This window comes from Electrophorus electricus, chromosome 8 (genome assembly GCF_013358815.1).
Source record: "Electrophorus electricus isolate fEleEle1 chromosome 8, fEleEle1.pri, whole genome shotgun sequence".
NCBI lineage: Eukaryota > Metazoa > Chordata > Actinopteri > Gymnotiformes > Gymnotidae > Electrophorus > Electrophorus electricus.
This window is the reverse complement of record NC_049542.1, coordinates 15813761-15831227: the sequence shown is the minus strand read 5'-3', so window position 1 is coordinate 15831227 and position 17467 is coordinate 15813761. Positions and strand designations below refer to the sequence as shown.

General features: G+C 43.4%; 1 protein-coding gene across 1 annotated transcript in view; it reads right to left on the bottom strand.

The window, feature by feature from the left end:
* The window catches only part of sdk1a (sidekick cell adhesion molecule 1a), a 182030-nt gene that overhangs the window by 34016 nt on the left and 130547 nt on the right, over nt 1-17467 (bottom strand). The window contains exons 14-24 of the mRNA XM_035528817.1: nt 16140-16276; nt 15037-15184; nt 11251-11391; nt 10183-10364; nt 6449-6564; nt 6073-6268; nt 5417-5515; nt 3795-3986; nt 2534-2655; nt 1215-1324; nt 699-849 (exon numbers count right to left, since the gene is read on the bottom strand). Coding sequence (XP_035384710.1) covers nt 699-849; nt 1215-1324; nt 2534-2655; nt 3795-3986; nt 5417-5515; nt 6073-6268; nt 6449-6564; nt 10183-10364; nt 11251-11391; nt 15037-15184; nt 16140-16276 — 1594 coding nt within the window. The remainder of the gene's footprint in view (nt 1-698; nt 850-1214; nt 1325-2533; nt 2656-3794; nt 3987-5416; nt 5516-6072; nt 6269-6448; nt 6565-10182; nt 10365-11250; nt 11392-15036; nt 15185-16139; nt 16277-17467) is intronic.

The following is a 17467-nucleotide window of genomic DNA, read 5'->3' as shown; positions in this document are numbered from 1 at the left end:
AAGCAGCCTCAATTCAGTGGGGCACACTTAATACAGCATAATGACCACTTCTAGAAGAAGGATCAGAAAGAGGAGGCCTGGGCATACTTTCTTTTAATATAATTTTTTATATGGGTTGCTTTTTTGAAAGACACATGCTCATGCATTCAATGTCATCATATTTAGCTCAGTTCAATTCTCTCTTTCTCCAGACAGGGCTTTGTAATAATATATCACTTTGATGCTTTCCATGGCAACAAGCAGAGATACACAATGTCAGGGTAGTATGATCTACACCAGATAGTGTTTAACTGTCACAATATGAGTGGGCTCTAGCATTGATTTGTAGTGAAAATATATCTCCAAGGTTTTAACCCCTGAAAAAGAACAGAATAATAAAAGCGCATGTAAATGTCTCTGCTGGTCTTCCGTTAGTGGGTGGTGCCATGCTGTACCAGAGCCAAATTCTGCCAAGCTCCAAGTTGGTACCTTTTTTAGGATCTTTCCTAAAAAAAACAGCAGTCTAAAGATTAACTATCAAAAATCAAACTAATTAAGTAATCCTACTGACAGCGCCACACCCACTGACGGAGCCCTGTCCACTGGTGGAGCCCCGCGCACTGGTTGAGCTCCACTCATTGAGAGAACCCTGTCCACTGATGGAGCCCCACCCGATGAAAGCCCACAGAGGAGTGTGAGTGCAAATGTGATGCCCCTACCACCCAGCGCAGCCACACGCTGGTCTCGCTGGCCGTACGGACGCTCACACTACTGGGAGCTGCGTCAGGAGGGGCCTGCAGCGTCTGGATGAGTCGTGATGGCTCACTCGTCTTGCTGGAGCCAACCACATTGGCCTGCCGCATGCGGAACCTGCAATGAGTCAAGTGAACAAGCGTCAATGTCACCATGCCTGGTGCCACTCAAGAAAATGGGGCAGCCAGAGCATGACCCGGGTCTCAGGGCAAAAGTGGATAACGGGTCTGCCCATGCATGGTCTGCAGTCAAAATCCTAATCACTGCAATTACCATGAAAGCTGAATTTATCACTGACACCAACAAACAGGGGCACTACGGCTACATCCGTAATTCCTGACAGAGCCTGCAGTGTGGAGGGAAAAAAAGATGGAGGGAGTGTAGTTCATCACCAACTTGTCCAAAGCAGGAGTAAAACCACCACTTAGGGGCCAGATTGGTTGTGGGGTTGCTCACATCTCCTGTGAGGCATCTGTACTGACCTGTAGAAGGTAAAGGGTGTGAGGTTGGGCACCTCCAAGACCTGGGCTTCTGGATCATTATCCTTCTCATATAGCACCTTCCACTCCTCCTCTTCTCCTGTACTGCCCACCTGCATGGTAGGAGCACTTAAGACTTCATTCTGACCACCACAGGAAAAGCAATGGCACTGCACACTCACACTCAAAGTTGTTCAATACTTTATAAATGGTGCAGTTTGACTCATGCTGCATAGATCAAGGAGATCAATTATAGAGGAAAAGTCCTCATAGTTTAAAAAGCATTCAAAATGTATGGAAGAGGAAAAGAACAGTCCTGCAGGGATATACAGGGCTCTTTAAAGTGCTCCATACACAGCACAGCACCAGACCTAGCCCCTGATTCCAAAACCGATGTGTGGGCCAGATCTAAGCCAATCAAAGCATGGAGCACTCAGGGAGATTTACGATGACCAATGAGGTGTACTGGATGCGGTAAGCATTTATGCCAGTGTGATCGATGGGTGAAGCGTGGCACCTTATGCCGGTGACTGCTGCTGTATTTCATAGCTTATGTGTATGCGGCAGCTCCAGCTAGCCCCCCCCCCCATCTCCCACCCCCCACCCAACCCCCCGCAAGTGACGGATTTCTGCAGCTGCAGATAGCCCTGCCTCAATCAACTTAGCAAATGTGGTGCTAGATGAAAGGCTGAGCTCCTCTCCGTGAGTTCGGGCCTGACGCTGGTCTAGAAGGTTAAGTCAATTACAAATTACAAGCCAGTGCTGTGATTCAATCTGTCATCACTTTTGAAGCAGTCACCAGCAGTACAAGTGAGTGGAACATTCACTTAGATATTTTCTGGTACAGAGGATGCTGTCAGAACTAATGGAAACTTCCAGAGTTGGGTCAAAATGCAAGTGAACGCATGCAGAGTGATGCATACATAAATTGAACTGGCTAAAGGATGCACAGAGAATTCACAAAGCCCTGTGATAATAGCTGGAAAAGCAGTTTAAAAAGCAGTGAAAGATTGGACAAAATGTGTTTCATGCTACTCATTTGTTATATTGAAAGTGCATATATGAAGTGGTGATATGATCTCAATCAAAGAAAGGTCAGTTAATTATCTCCTTAGAAGAAGTGAGAATTACTTTCTTTGTTCTGAAGGATGACATTTTGGTTTTCATTATTGTTAAACCTGTATTACATCATGGCATTACATAAGTATTTGAAAGTGCCTTTAGAGAACAGTGTTTGTGCAGTTTTAGATTCTGTTAATGCTAGTTGGAGTATCCCATTGAGAATGGGAAAAAGTATAGTGTAGGCATTTTCTACCACTTACTTGTCCCTCCACAATCCACTTAGAGATGGCTGTTTTCCCATCATCCCCTGCCCGAAACTTCAAAGTTGCCGATCGTGGGCTGATTTTTGAGATAACCAGATTTGAAGGAGGTCCAGGAAGCTCTGGATTTAGAAAATGGTAAAAGTGTAAACAGGTATCTTTCAGGTATCTTTTCACTGTAAACAGGTATCTTTGTACATAACATATGTTAGATAGGAGGAGTTGTTTGTGAGGTCTGACTTGCAACATTTAGCCACATTTAACTTCAAATAAAGTGAAAATCCAGGTTGTACTTAAAAACCCAATACACACTTTCCTTTTGAAATGCTTGATTAAAATTCTATATATTTTTTTCATTTTGAGAAACTTTGATGAAATTAAATCCAATAACAGACAATAGGCTTACATCTGTCTGAAATTCCCACTGATTTTTGTAGATGTCTGTTGCTGTTTCACAATGTGGCATTTATCAGCATGTGTTATGACTCCAGCATGACATTCAGCCACTTTAACATTTATCTCTTTTCTAGAATAAATTTAGCCTCTGAGCTAGTTTAATTGAATATATCTCCTTCCCAGCCATGTTAGATTTATGCCTGAGCATGCATGTGCAACAACTTGCCAGCTTGGAGTGGAAAAGGCCAGCTTAAAAGATCATTACTCATTTTCGTAACCACAAACTAAGGATGGTTATTTTTGGACCAAGCTATCGCTAGATCTGCAGCACATTCTCATGAACACATGGCTGCTTAGCATGTGGTAAGGGGAGTGTATGAATGAACCATGATTGTGCACACACTCCACGATTGCTCCTCTTGTGCATGTGTGGAGAGACTTGATATCCTGAGGGATGTGCGGTCTGATTGGTAGAACTGTGTCAATACAGCTAAATTGGTTGATTTTATACAGTAGCAAAATATGGTTAATTTAATTTGATATAAAAAATGTGTTTACTCAAACATCCAATTTCAGGAATGTTTTTATTTAATCTGCAACTAGCAGTGGAAAAGCCAATGATGATACTGATGAAGCTTCCAGAGTGAAAACAACAGAGGAAACATATTTGATATAGGTAACAAAATTGAGGGAACACATTTGAAGGGAGGGAACACAATGGAGGGAACACATTTGGAGTGTGATTTGAAATGATTTATAATAATTTAAACCATATACAGCGAGGAAAAGAATGGAGAGAAAAGATGTCTAGGTGGAATGTGAATGTTGAGCGAATGGGGCAGGTCCTGAGCAGAGGACGTCTCACCTGGAGGCACTCCAGAGGAAATTGTGGATGAAGTGATCATTCCTATGCCTGCTGCAGTTATGGCTGCCACTTCCAGGGTATAGGTGGTGAGGGAGGTGAGGCCAGTCACCTTGTACTCCAGCGTGGTATTGGGCATGGTTTGGGCCACCCGTGACTGGTTCTTCCCCTGTGCCTCCCAGGAAAGCAGGTAACCTGCAGAGAAGGCTGACAGTTGAGTGCAGCACCTGCACTTTTAATGGCTAGTCCCCTAATGGATGTCAGCTCATAGGGAATAAGCCTATTCTGGAATCCTCGCTCTGACCACTCCGGACTGTGACAGCCCTTCTCGTGGGTCCAGAGCAGAGGGGGTGATTTTTCAGAGACCACGGCTTGAAATAAACAATCTCTCATGCTCCTCGCCAGGTGATGTTGGGGGTGCCTAGAGGAATGAGTGTTCCAAACCTTTGGATCCTATCCCCAAATCTGAATCTAACTGGGACTAATAGCCAGCAGAGGTCCTGTGTAATTCGCTGTTTATTGGGAGTATTTTCCACCATAGTCAGCACTGTTTCCAATCACTGAATGTCCTCTTCTATTGAGACACTCATAAATCAAACTCTGCTCTGAAAGACCCTGCTCGAAAACAAGCATAGCCAACACTGAAAGGACACCGATGCTGGATGTACTGATATAGACAAGAGCCATTCGCCCTAATGCACTTCTAATCTCATCCGTCTCTGGGCCCCTAATCTACATTCAATGCCACTCCTTCACTGGGACTGTTTAATCTATGTCCAGTATCACTACGCTGCTCACACATTTGTCTTCATCTGTTTTGCCCACTATTGAGTCTTCATGGGAGGAACTCTTTTCTCTTGCTGGACTTACAACATCGCAGACAACTTTAAGACACTGCAGATATCCTTGTGGACCCCTTTCATTGTTTCCCACTTTTCTTAAACATAATTTGAATGTACTGACCCTACTTGGAACTGTAATAACTGTGACTCAAAATACTTAAGCACACATACGCATATAAATGCACACAGGAGTGTGCACATCTTCATACCATTTGTTCCAAAGCAGAGCTACAGGCAGCATGGATTGTTCATGGCAACTGAGCCACAAACAACATCGCCATAATGGCTTTAGAAATATATCCGGCAATGAAGCTTTAAGAACACCCAAATGCTTTGGTAATAAAAACAGAACCACCTCTGAAAACACTCACCTGCGGTCTAATTTAATGTTTATTTAGATAAATTTAAACAGAGATGGACAGATTTGATTTCATTTAAGAACAAAGAGAATTCCAATAAGCAATGAATCACTTTTACAGACAAATGTATTTTGCAGTTGCTAGGAAGGGGGAAAAAGAGTTTTGCCATGCAATGCAGGTTTTGAAAATGAAATACAGAAACATCACAGCAATCTAATTCCTAGACATATTGTACAATCTTACTAACATTTGAGATCATGACAAAACTTTACATATGATTTTTGATAGGAGGGATGAAAATAGATTCATTGAAGTGACTAAGGTTGGGATTTGAGAACATATTTCCCAGGAGCCCTGTACAGGAAGCGAAGCTCTTTGACATTAGATATCTGACATCAGAGTGAAATGAGAGGGATAAACTTGCCTGTGATGACTCCATTTTTCTCTACAGGCTCCTCCCAGCTAACTCGCAGAGATGTGTCAAGGATCTCAGTAAAGCTCAGACGCCCTACAGGGCCTGGAACTGTGGTGTACAAACACACAAAAACACACAAGTAAACACACACACACACACACAAACATTGGTAGGTGCCAGAGTTTATCCTGCCTAATGCTGCATTCCGTCATGTTGCAATGTGCTGCTGTGTCTCTATAGCAACAACTGTTGATGAGCTAATCAAATTACCCTCGCTTGTAGAATTACAAATGTATTTATGCATATTCTAAAATGTCGAAGCATGTTGATATTATAATTCTAGTACAATGTCTTTAATTAAAATCACTATTTGAAAGCTGTTGATGATTAGTATTTTACACAAAACAACAACACAGGGTCATTGAGGTCCTGTAAAACACAAGGACCAGCGTTAAAGTTGCTCACATCCCCTGTAACATGGCCTATTAATTAAATGCAAAACATTCAGAATATTATTCTTTAGGTAATTAATTACTATAACAAGTATCGAGTGGAATTACACAGTGGCTTGAAACTTTGTCATGTCAGAGGTCTTGTGGCTGTGGTTGTGGCAACCTTCCCCTTGAAGTAATGTTTCTGCTGAAGAACTGACTGTGATTACTCACTGTCCTCATGAGTTTGCACAAGCCTGGGTGCACTGCGTGGTCCGTTGCCTGGGGTGGTGAAGCACAGCACAGAGGTCAAGTACCAGGTGAACTTCTTCAGGCCACTGACGTAGGCCAGGTGACGGGTGCCATGGTAATCTGGGGTGATGGTCACCACTATGGTGTCCTCAGGAGAGTGCTCTGGCCATGCACTGAGCTGTGAGAGAGGAAAAGAGATGTCATTCACTCAGATAGAGGATAAAGCAACATTCTGGAGCTTGTGGGCTAATCTAAAGACTAAACGTTTAGTTTGCATCAGATCAATTTGGCATGCTTCTAAAGATGGAGTCTGGTTATACATCCAGTTCTACACTAGGATGGTAATCAGGTGGATTACCTTGTAACCTTGATTAATGCCATTGATGAACTGCTGAGGTGGTGGATTCCAAGTGAATTTGATGGTGGTTGAGTTGACGGCTATGGCCTCCACTCCCTGAGGGGGTGCTGTGGGAACTAATTCAAACAAACAAAACATTTTCATTTTTCATTGTTTTCTTCTTTTAGATTTGGGAATAATAAACAGTTTCCAGTGTGTCACAAGACTGATGTCAGGGAAGCTGGAGGCTATCATGCCTAGAGGTTAAATGCTACCTACAACTGTGGCTAGGCATAAGCTGGTGCTATATCCTAACACATTTGGAAATACATAGCCAAATACTAAATGTGAAAATTCTAATTCCAATTATAAATGTTCACATTCTAAATTCTAAATGTTCAACTTGACCACTTGACCATGTGGATGCCTACCAGCCTGATCAAGCATTTACGGTCACTTATTCACATGGGAGGGCAGAATATTGCCCGTAGTGAAAATACAGCCAACTGCAAGGTCCTCTCCTCCTGAACAGCATGTGGCACAGCTGGGGCACAAACTGGAACACTGGTACTAGTGCCCATCTTTGCGTGGCATATGGTGCTAGTTCAAAACAGTCGTAAATGCTGAGAGAATTCAATCATGTTTTATAAACCGTCTAAAGAGAAGTAAAATGTCCATGAATGCCACACATCTTTTCCTGACACGGGCATATACATGAACACGACTCATATCCCACACTGATGAAAGAACTCAAAATACCTACCTAGCTATCCATTTCACTGTGGCTCGTAGCACCACATTTTTTCTAAACCAGAACCATGACTTTTCAGCACTGAACTGATAATGGGTCTGAATGACCCATTTTCTTTTCATGTCTACAATCCTCCAGCATTCTAATAATTGGTTTCATGAAAATATGGTTGCAAAATCACTTTAAAAGATCCTTAAGCCCAGTTTTGTGGTCAATACAAGGGAAAAAAAACTCAATCTGAGAGTAAAAGCTAATGTCCCAGATACAATAGTACTTGTCTAATGATTACCTATTCCTGATGTCACTGGAATGTCAGTGTGTGTAGCCTAGCTGCTGATAGACTTGGAACACAGCCTGGCTCTGCCCTGTATAGGAGTTAATGTATATGAGTTTCTGCTGACCGTGGGAGTCCGCTGCTTGCTGGACTATCACCTGTAGCAAAGCCTTTAAGCTCAAGCAGATAAAAACCCTCCACACTGCCTGAGTCTGATATCCAGTGATGTTGCAAAACACCAAAGCTAGAAAGACAGGAATATAGCACCTGAAACAGAAGAGCTGCCTCATTTAAACCAAAGTCCTGGCAAAGACTTTACAAGCATTCTTATTTTTAGAGATGCCAGACTGCTTTACAGCTCTCTTAACACTTGTTGTGTCTTCTGATTCTTAGATGGGAAAAGCTGTATTCTGCAGGATACATACTTTTACTGCTTGTTCACAGAAAGTGAATTTCTGTATTTATTTGTATTTTATTTGTATGTACACTGCTTGGTATTCTATAATTAGTTCATATCAGAATCAGTCCACTGTGCTTGATGATGGTCACAGTCCTGGGTAAAAAAAAAAAAGCTGCCCTTGTGTTTGGCTGTGCAGCTTTTGGTGGTCATAAGTCTTCTGCTTGACAGGACTTGGCTAGGATTTTGATAGCACTCTTCGTGACTCAGCTGTTGTATATGACCTGAAGTGTTGACAACTTACATTCAATAATTCTTTACACAGCCCTGATTATGCGCTGAAGTCTGGCTAAGTCCTATAAGGTGGAGGAGCCAAACCAAACAGTTATGGAGGAGGTGGTGATGGATGATTTCAGTGTAGGCCTGAATAATCAAAGCCTGTGGCAGGTTGAATTTCTTGAGCTGCCTTAATAAGAACATCCTCTGCTGTTCTCGCTTGGTGATGGAGACTGTGTTTCTTTCCCATCTTGGACCCCTGTATATAGCGATGCACAGGAAGTTGAGTTACTCCCCAGTTGAAACTACAGAGCCAATGATGTTGAGAGGGAGTGGTGAGGGGGAGCTCTGTCTAAAGTATATAGCCATCTATACATTCTTTAGGCTGATGAATATAAGGTGGGTGGAACTGCACCAAGACATCAACTGCTCCACTTCCATTCTCAAATCAGACACATCACCCTTCTTTATAAGGCAGATTATGGTGGTCACCTGCAAACTTTAGGATCTTCACAGGCAGTTCTTTGGAGGTGCATTCGTTAGCATAAAGATCAAAAAAAGGTACACCACCATAGCCCTGAGGTGCATCACCTTGTGGAATGATAGCTGTTGGCAAATTCATTCATTTCATTTGATAGGTTAATACAGTTGTCTCCTAGAATATGAGATGGTTCTCTTTTTATAATTTTAATATTTGTTCACCTGATGTAGGACCTCTTGCTCACAGGCGTGGGATGGGATATATTTGGCGATAAGAGATGAACTCTCTGGGAGACTGAAGTAAATGAAGTGAAGCATGTTTTTGACAGAACTGCAATATGGTTACACTAGCGGTTGTCAGCACAGAAAAAAGATTCCTCCTCTTTAGTTTTGCCTCTTTGCCCAGCTTTGCTGTCTGCTCTATAAAGTTGGAATCAGGGTAGACAGCAGTTGGAAAACCAGGATTTAATAAAACAAAGTGCAGATAATGTTGAAAGGTCCTTGCTGGTCTTGATGAGGAGAATGGTTCTTCCATTTTATTGTGTATTAAATGCAAACTGGAGAGGAAGAGAGATGTTGGAGAGGTAGGAAACCCTAGTTGCCTAACATGTACAAGCACACCAATGTGATGACCTCTCTTTCTACTTCTCATAAAGTCAAACAGTGAGAGAATGAGAGGTCTAAGAAAGCAGATCATCTTGCACACCAAGATACTCCGGCACATCTGACTGGTCATTTAGGTGATTTAATGAGCACACAGATACCCTTTAGTTGCCTAATCATTGATACATTGTCAAAGCCTAACTATTGTCAGTAAAGCTTCAACTTATAATGAAGGAAAAGACTTTTTCAAATGTTGAGCAATTAAAACATATTTAGGTATTCCAAATGCTTGGAAGACCTTGTTCTCTCCAACTGAGATTGACATTCAAATTTTACACAATGAATATTTATAACTACATGAAACACTAGTCCAAGAAGATGCGCATGAGCCAAATCATGATTGACAAAACAAAGCTAAGTATCATTTTGATACCAAAACAATTAACACAAAGAAACTAAGATGATCAAGAACATTTAGCTACAAAAAGGAAGCCCTTTCAAATGTTTCTAATCAAGCATAATAAGGGTCTCTGTGTGGAATCAGTACATTTGCTCCTCTCTAGACAATCATATAAATGACCAATCAAGCATGCCAAAGTATTCCACAATGGATTTTGCCCAGAGTCCTCGCTGAGGTGTAATTTATAGTGGATCAAAAAACAGCCCGGGGGATAATTGATGCAACTGTTTTGAAGAGGATTAACTTCAGTGGGGGTCCATGGCCCATTGGACTCAGCTGCAGAAAGGCAAACGAATGTGACAAACAGATGTAAACGTGTCAGCTGGAGACTGGACTGCCTCCCAGCAGGAAGGCCTTGCATGCTGTTTTAGCGGGCTAGTGGACGCCTTTTTTAGGATGAACCGGCTAGCATGAGTGACCTTCCTTCATCTCTCCATCTGCTCACTCATCTAAACAAAGGAAATAAAGCAGATAAAATCAGGAGATGTGAGTGACAGAGGCTGGAGGGTCTCACCTCCCTGTAGTGTGTACTCGATGACGGGCGGGCTAAAGACACCAAGGCCTGCTCCTGTGTATGCCGCCACCTGGATCTCGTACTGTGTCCAAATGATGAGTTCTGTGATCAGGCAGTAGTTTATCTCAGGACTGGTGATGTTCTGCTGCTGGTACTCACCGGGGAGCCCGGCCAGGCGATATCTGCGGTGCAGGAAGAGAATCGATGGCAGAGGAGTTAGCCACAATGATTTCTTCACAGGTTGCTTCTCCATTAGAAGCCACTCAACAGGCAGTAATCAGGCAACCTCCCTTCCACCCCACTAGAGGAATCCCATTCAGTGTGTTTCTCAATGTCCAGCATCCTGTTATCAACATGCAGCAATATGTACATTGTGCTCTGGTGGAGGGGACAAATGGCTGGCTGAATATTGTGGAAGTAAGATGATGCATGCCGAAGGCACTGTGGCATTTCCTAGAAGGGCTGTCATGTCTGTTTGTAGCAGCAGGCGAATGAGAAACCGCAAATCTCTGCTCATCCCATTATTCCTGTATTACTGTACATGCTGTGGTACAATGGGCAGACTAGGGGAGCATGTGTGCTAGCAGGCTACACAGATGGGGCTTCTGTCAGATGCACTGCCACTTTCCATAGCTATGAGACGCCCGCTGGGGGACAAGAGTGTAGGCCTCCTTCCGCTTTGCCAACTCCTGGTGCTCCAGCCTTCACTGCTGGAGCAGCTGTGGCTGGCCCCCAGCAGACACCCCCTCCCCCTCCCACCCCAGAGCACTCTCATCAGATGCAATGAATAGGCCTGAGAGCCTCATATCAGTTCCAGGAAGAAACATAAGAAACACTTCAGAAGCCACAGCACTCCAACATAAATACAGCATTTTGGAGGGTTTACGGCAGAGCCATCATTAGCCTTTTAAAGCTAGAAGAGGCTTTTATAAACACTATCATTATGAATGTGAAATAATCAGGACCGGACAGCACTGAACTTGACACTGTGAAAGAGCTGATAGTTTCTTTGGGTAATAGCAGATGCTGCTGTTACCAGAGCGTCTGTGCAACATTTGCAGGTCCTACCTGAGGACGTAACCTCTGAGTACACCGTTGAGCTGAGGCTCAGGAGGGGGTTGCCACTGCACCATTATAGATTGATTGGTCCGGCCACTAGCCACTATGTTCTTGGGTGGAGCACTGGGAGGCTCCTCCCGCAGCATCAGCCTATGAGGAAAGCCAGAGGACATCACATGATCAGTGCAAAGCTCAGTTCAAATGGATGTCTTCTACATACAAACCCAGTTTCACACACATATGTGAAAGTGACCTTACATAACTGATTCATTTTCTGTCTGATTCAAGTTAGCTGATTTGCTGTAGGCCTTAATAGCAATATTCTGGTTAAGATGAGAAAGCTTGTAACCCTCTGGTCAGAAGTGCCTTTTTCAATCTGGCTTAGCGTGACATATCCACCCACTTAAGAAGCACTCATACACCTTGCTGTTTCCTGGAAGTGTGTCCCTCTACCCCCCTCGACCTGCTGGGTCAGCATTCTAAGGCTGATGCTTGGTCTTTCTGGAGCTATACCTGTATTTGATGAAAATTTGGGGAAAGCATATACCTCCTGCTCCTCCTTTCTTCTTTGATACAGGTACACTGAGCATGAGTACTTACAAATGAGAAAACCAGCCCCTGGCTCCCAGGCAACCATCAGAGCCGAGTGAAGGCCCCACTGCCCCCTTTTTAGTGCTCTTGTCTCCTCGCAGCATGGGGTGGGTTAAAAGCTGTGGCCTTTTTCTGTACAGCAGAGCGCTCTGTAATGAAGTCTGCCCCAACCCATGCTGAGAGCACAACACAAGCGTAAGCTTTTGAGCTTTAATGGCAGTCTATTAGCTAACTGGCTTGAATTCCTATTTCTTTGTTGACTTGACGGCCTAGTTCAGACATGAAATGGAAATGCACTTTAAGATGCGAACAAATTTCATTATTTCAAAAGCAGAGAATGTGGTACTATGAAATCTGCAGATATAAATAATGTCTTCAGAGCATTGCCCTGCTCCTCCTGTACAAATATGTGCTTTCTTATAATTAATGGAATTACTTCATCATGTCTATGGGTTCATTCTGCTCTATACATTTCATGCTAATGGACAGTTAAATCTGCATTAAATTTTAATGGGATCACTGGATTATGTCAGATTTATAGTTGCTGCCTTCTTTAAACTCCCAGCACTTGTTATTTCTCCCCATAAGTCCATTTCATAATTAATACCCTCAATACCCAGTACCATGGAGTCACTGTCGGACATTTGCCTCAGTAAATCTGCCTAATCATGACCATAAGGAAGAGCTGCTCAGTTAGCTCTCAAACAGCCTCTCCCTTGCCTGCTCTGTCCTTCACACAGAATTTACACATTTGTTTGAGATATTCAAAGTGCAACAGCGGCCATTAAACATCTGCCTCTCCCCATAAACAATGCAAAGCAGCGGGGCATTCATTTACCCCCACCCCATGCTCCACACGCAGGCATGGGCCGGGGGCATGGATGAGGGTAATAGCACAGCCTAGGAGAGGCAGTCACTTCATCATCCCCAGCATGTAAAGCCCACTGCTTATTAATGGACCCCTCCATCCACATGAAGGCCTGAGCGATCATTGGGGCTCTGGTTAGTAGTTGAATATTCATGGCAATTTTTGCCTAGAGACCCTGATTGTGGATGAAATGTTGGCTGCAGGTAAACAGGGGCAGGAGTGTTGCGTAGTGTGTGCAGATTCATTATGGGATGCCTGCTCCGGTGCAGTTTTATGGTCTTGTCAGCCGTTTATGGTTGCCTCTGCTTAGTAAGGCTGGAAAGGAGAGATGTGACAGCATGCTGGGAGACATATGCAGGCAGGCAGAAGAGTGATGGGCTTCTTTAAGGCTCCACTCTTAGCAGCTCGAAGTCTGCCTGAGCTCTCTCTCTTTAGCAACGTGTCTGACACCAGCTAGCCTGCTGTATTAGACATCTCCATGCGGACAAAAAAAAAAAAATCATTTTCACAAATCATTTCTCTGGCTCAGCACCACATATTGGGAGCGAAAGCACTGAATTTGTGGTGTGAATTGTATTTTTGTTTTATATTATTCTTTGGTTTTTGTCTTAATCAGAAAAAGGTACCAGTCTGGAGGCTGGGATTTGGCATGGGTTCAAATTCCACCTCTTGGGAAAAGTGAGTGTGCAGACATTCAGCAACACTCTCCCAGCTGGAGGAAATTTCATTCAAAATGAACAAACAGAAGCCAAAACACAACCCTTCACATATTAATTATGCACCTGTTTTCTAATGAACAGTGTCCAGCAGTGATCAACCCATCAACAGCTATTTATTTTATGTAAGAGCCAGGTATGAAGTTTTTTGGTCTGAGTTTGCTTGAACATTCACTTCCAGAACTCTAAACCTGTTCCACTAAAATTAGACCACTGAAAAGGTTTCTTGATAAAGCTAAGCATTAATTGAGGTCAAAAGTTAAGAAGCGTAAGTTAAAAAGCTACTACACCTCTTTAAAAATGAATAAGTCCCCTCATTAGATTATGCCCCAATATTAACCTTGCTGACATGAATATTTTACAGAGATAATGTAAAAAAAATATTGATTCTGAAAGTATGACCAAAATTTAAAATGTCTAATAGTTGGAATTTACTTTCTGTGGTGCGACTGACCTTATATTGTTGGGAACGTGTTCAAAAAATAGAAATTATAATCATGTGAGAACATAATGGGAAAGCCCATAGACCATGTCTGCATGAGAGGACGTGCATGCTCTGTTTGTGCTCACTGAGAAGATCAGCTCATAAACAACTGTTTGCTTTTACTAGATCCGCCTTAAGTAGTCTTATAAATTAAAGATTTCTTTTCACAGCACCTGATATAACACACTTGACTCAAAGATTCTTCAGATCCCCAAGATTTCTACCAAACAACTTGCTTCCTGCTTCACCATGTGCTGCCTGTTTAACTTGTGGTGAAGCAGAATGTGTTAAACTCACTATTTATATTTGGGTGCGAGACTTGGGATCCAGAGGAGGCGAAACGACTAATTTCTAAGTGAGAAGGTGCTATTGAGGGCGTGAAATAACAGTACTTCCTCACCCTCCCACTCTGTGAGCAGAGGTGCTGTGTTTTAGCATGTCTGGTGCAGATAAGGACTAGTAGGGGTAGACAAGTGTGGGGCATCTGCTGCCCATGGCAACAGGCTGTGGTTGGGGTTGGCTGCCCCTGGCCAGAGGCAACAGCAGTGGGGTGAGTGCAGGTCAGCCTGAATGGCCCGGATCGCTCAGCCCCATCACCATGACGTGATAGAGTAGAGTGGGGGTTCTGTGGAGTCGTGTTTGTGCTCCCTTAGAGATAGCCTCTGCTCCATACCTACTACTGCAACAAAAAAGCCATTGGTGCTGAGGGCTGATTCACAGCATGCTAATTTGTACAACAGAAAAAAAGCAGCATTTTCGAAACAGCATTAAGACATCACGAGAGATGTGCACACGAAATCTGAGCATGCTGTGTCTCTCTGTGTGGTCTAATTCTGTTCAAAAGAGACAGACAATAGAAGATTCAGCTGGCTTTAGTCTTCATCAAAATTCTGATCATAGAAGACAAAACTACAGTGGGAAGTCAATATGCATAATTTTATCCATTTGTTTACTCACACGAGTACAACAATATCGAAAATATATCAAAAAAAATATTCAACACTTTTATTTTCATGTGGAAGACCATTTTCTTTTCATATCAATTTCACCAAAACTGTAAAGGCAGTTGTCTGCTGAATGAAGCATGGAACAATGATTCACAGGTGTGTCCAAGAATGCTGCGCAGTGTCCCTTACCTGTTGGTCTGAGTACTGTATTGCCCCTTTCCCACTTGATTGACTGCACACACCCTGAACTGGTAGGTGCGTGCGGGGGTAAGGCCCGTCACCACGGTTGTCATCAATGCTGGGTTCACATTGGCTAAGTACACCCTCCATGGTGAATCTATGGCACCAGCACACAAAGCATGTTCATTCTCAGGCACACCTCACATGCAAATGCATAGCCACAGTAGTTCACAGTGAGTATAGCTAGTATAGCTGGAGATGGTGTAGCTGTCAAATTCCATCTAACGCAGTGCTCTAACCAACCCTAATAATCGCACATCTTGTTTAAGCCTGGCTTCCCCAGTAGAACACAAGCAAGCGATTATTAATATTTAATGATCAGATCACAGAACATCAGGCTCTTTAGAGAAATTACTCTGGAAATACAAAAGATGGTGTTATGTTGTTCAGCATGAGATTCAGATCAAAGCAGTTTAAAATTGGGTGGGGGGAGTATACTTTGTTGGAAGAAATTATGATAAACTATTAATACAATTAGGGACATTACAGATGAATCACTAGCTGTGTGGGGAAGGAGAGTGTGTGATAGAGAGGGAGGGATGGCTGGACCAGAGAGAAAGAAACCCAGCTTTTCTACTGGAGTGACATTAGGTGTTCCAAGGGTGATTCTCCCCAGGTACGAGTGATCTGCACCTTCATCCCAGCCCATTCCTCTTTGTCTACCTGCACCCACAGCAGATCAATCTACTTTATTTTGCCATGGGGCTGGTGGAAGTGGAGCTATGGTCTCTTTTTTCGAAAACACAGTGAAAACACACCCTATTTAACCGAGACCAAACCCTCCAAGTTTGTTAAAAAACCTGGGTGCACTGCAGGCCAGGCCAGCCTGTGTTATTTTAGTTCAATCACGACCTATATGGATATGCTCAGCTGTGGCTTGAGCTCCAGGCTGCTCTGGCTGGCTGATCAGAGTACTCTACAGGCCATGTGGCTGTCCCAGCAAGGCCCACATATACTCCAGCACTTGCCCCTGGAGGCCCCCCCCCCCAACCTCCCAGGAGGCTTGTGTGTTCTGGCACAGGCCTGGTTGGCCCAGGGTCAGGCATGCTTACTGTTCTCTGACAGCTCCACCACATAGTGCAGCAGGGGGCTGTTGCCGTCGAAAGGTCTCATCCAGAGGAGTTCCACGCTACGACTGTCCGTGGCATTCAGCCTGGCCTGCAGGTGGCGTGGGGAGTGAGGAAGCTCACTGGGAGGAGAGAGTAGCAAACAAGGCAAGACAAGAGTTAACAACACATGCACGCAAAACAAACCAACATAAAACCATCCGTGGAGCTCGGGGAACACTCCCGAGCTGGGGGCCAGCCTTGGTGAGACAGGCCGGTGTGAGATCTCTCCTGCCCCCCACATCCTCACGCCTCCCTCGGGGCCTTCTCAAATCTCCTCTTCATCTTCTACTTTCCCCCTTCCTTCGACATCCTAAACCGATTCCAAATTTAGTTCAGACTCCCCTTCTTGTTCCAAGCAGACATTTATTTGTGCTCATCATCTTGATACTTGTCTTAATTTTTTTTGATTAAAAGAAGAAAATGATCGATTATCGATTATGTTATTGATCGCTTTATTAATCACTTCTTGGGGGGTAGGATTGGGGGTGGCTTGACTTTACACTGTGGCCACATATGAAGCACGTGCAGTTGCTGGGAAAGTTTGTTTTCTTCTCTAAATTAAACCCAGAGAGAAAATCAGCAAAGCCCCAGATCTCATTACTTACTTTTGTTTTTTCTAACTAGGCAGGCAACTGCTGACAGGTAGGGGAGAAATAATATGCAATTTTCTCTGTATATTCACTGCTCTTCAGTGCACTAAGGCGGCAGGGCGGAGTGGGGAGGATCTGAGTCTTGGTACTTGCTTCTGTATCTCGTTAATTTATACACATAATCTTCCACTAAAAGAAAATGGAAAAAAATGTATAGAAGTAGTGGCTTTATATATGTGCCGATCTCAGTGCCAGTAATGTCTCTCAATCTCAGCGTCAGAAATGTCTCAGTCTCAGTGTCAGTAATGTCTGATTCTCAGTGTCAGTAGTGTTTCAGTCTCTGGTGCAATAACAACAACACCAACAACAACAGCAAAAAAATATACCCACTGAAACCTCATGAAATACAATACCTGAAAGTTCAATAGAGGAAAGCAAAAATGAAAATGTGAATGCAGTTCTCTCCCTGCTGCTTTCAAAACCTTTTGATTATGCAAATGCCACACAATTAGTTGCAATTAGCAGACTTGTACAATATGGAGAGAGCAGCTGGAAACTGGAGGGAAAGGTTACAAAGCAAAAAAAGGTTGCAAAAGAAAGGTCATTTGCTGATGTCCCACTGTGAGAACAAGCATGCGTCGGCACATGGAAGCGCAGAGCCCGGACTGGGCACAGAAGGCA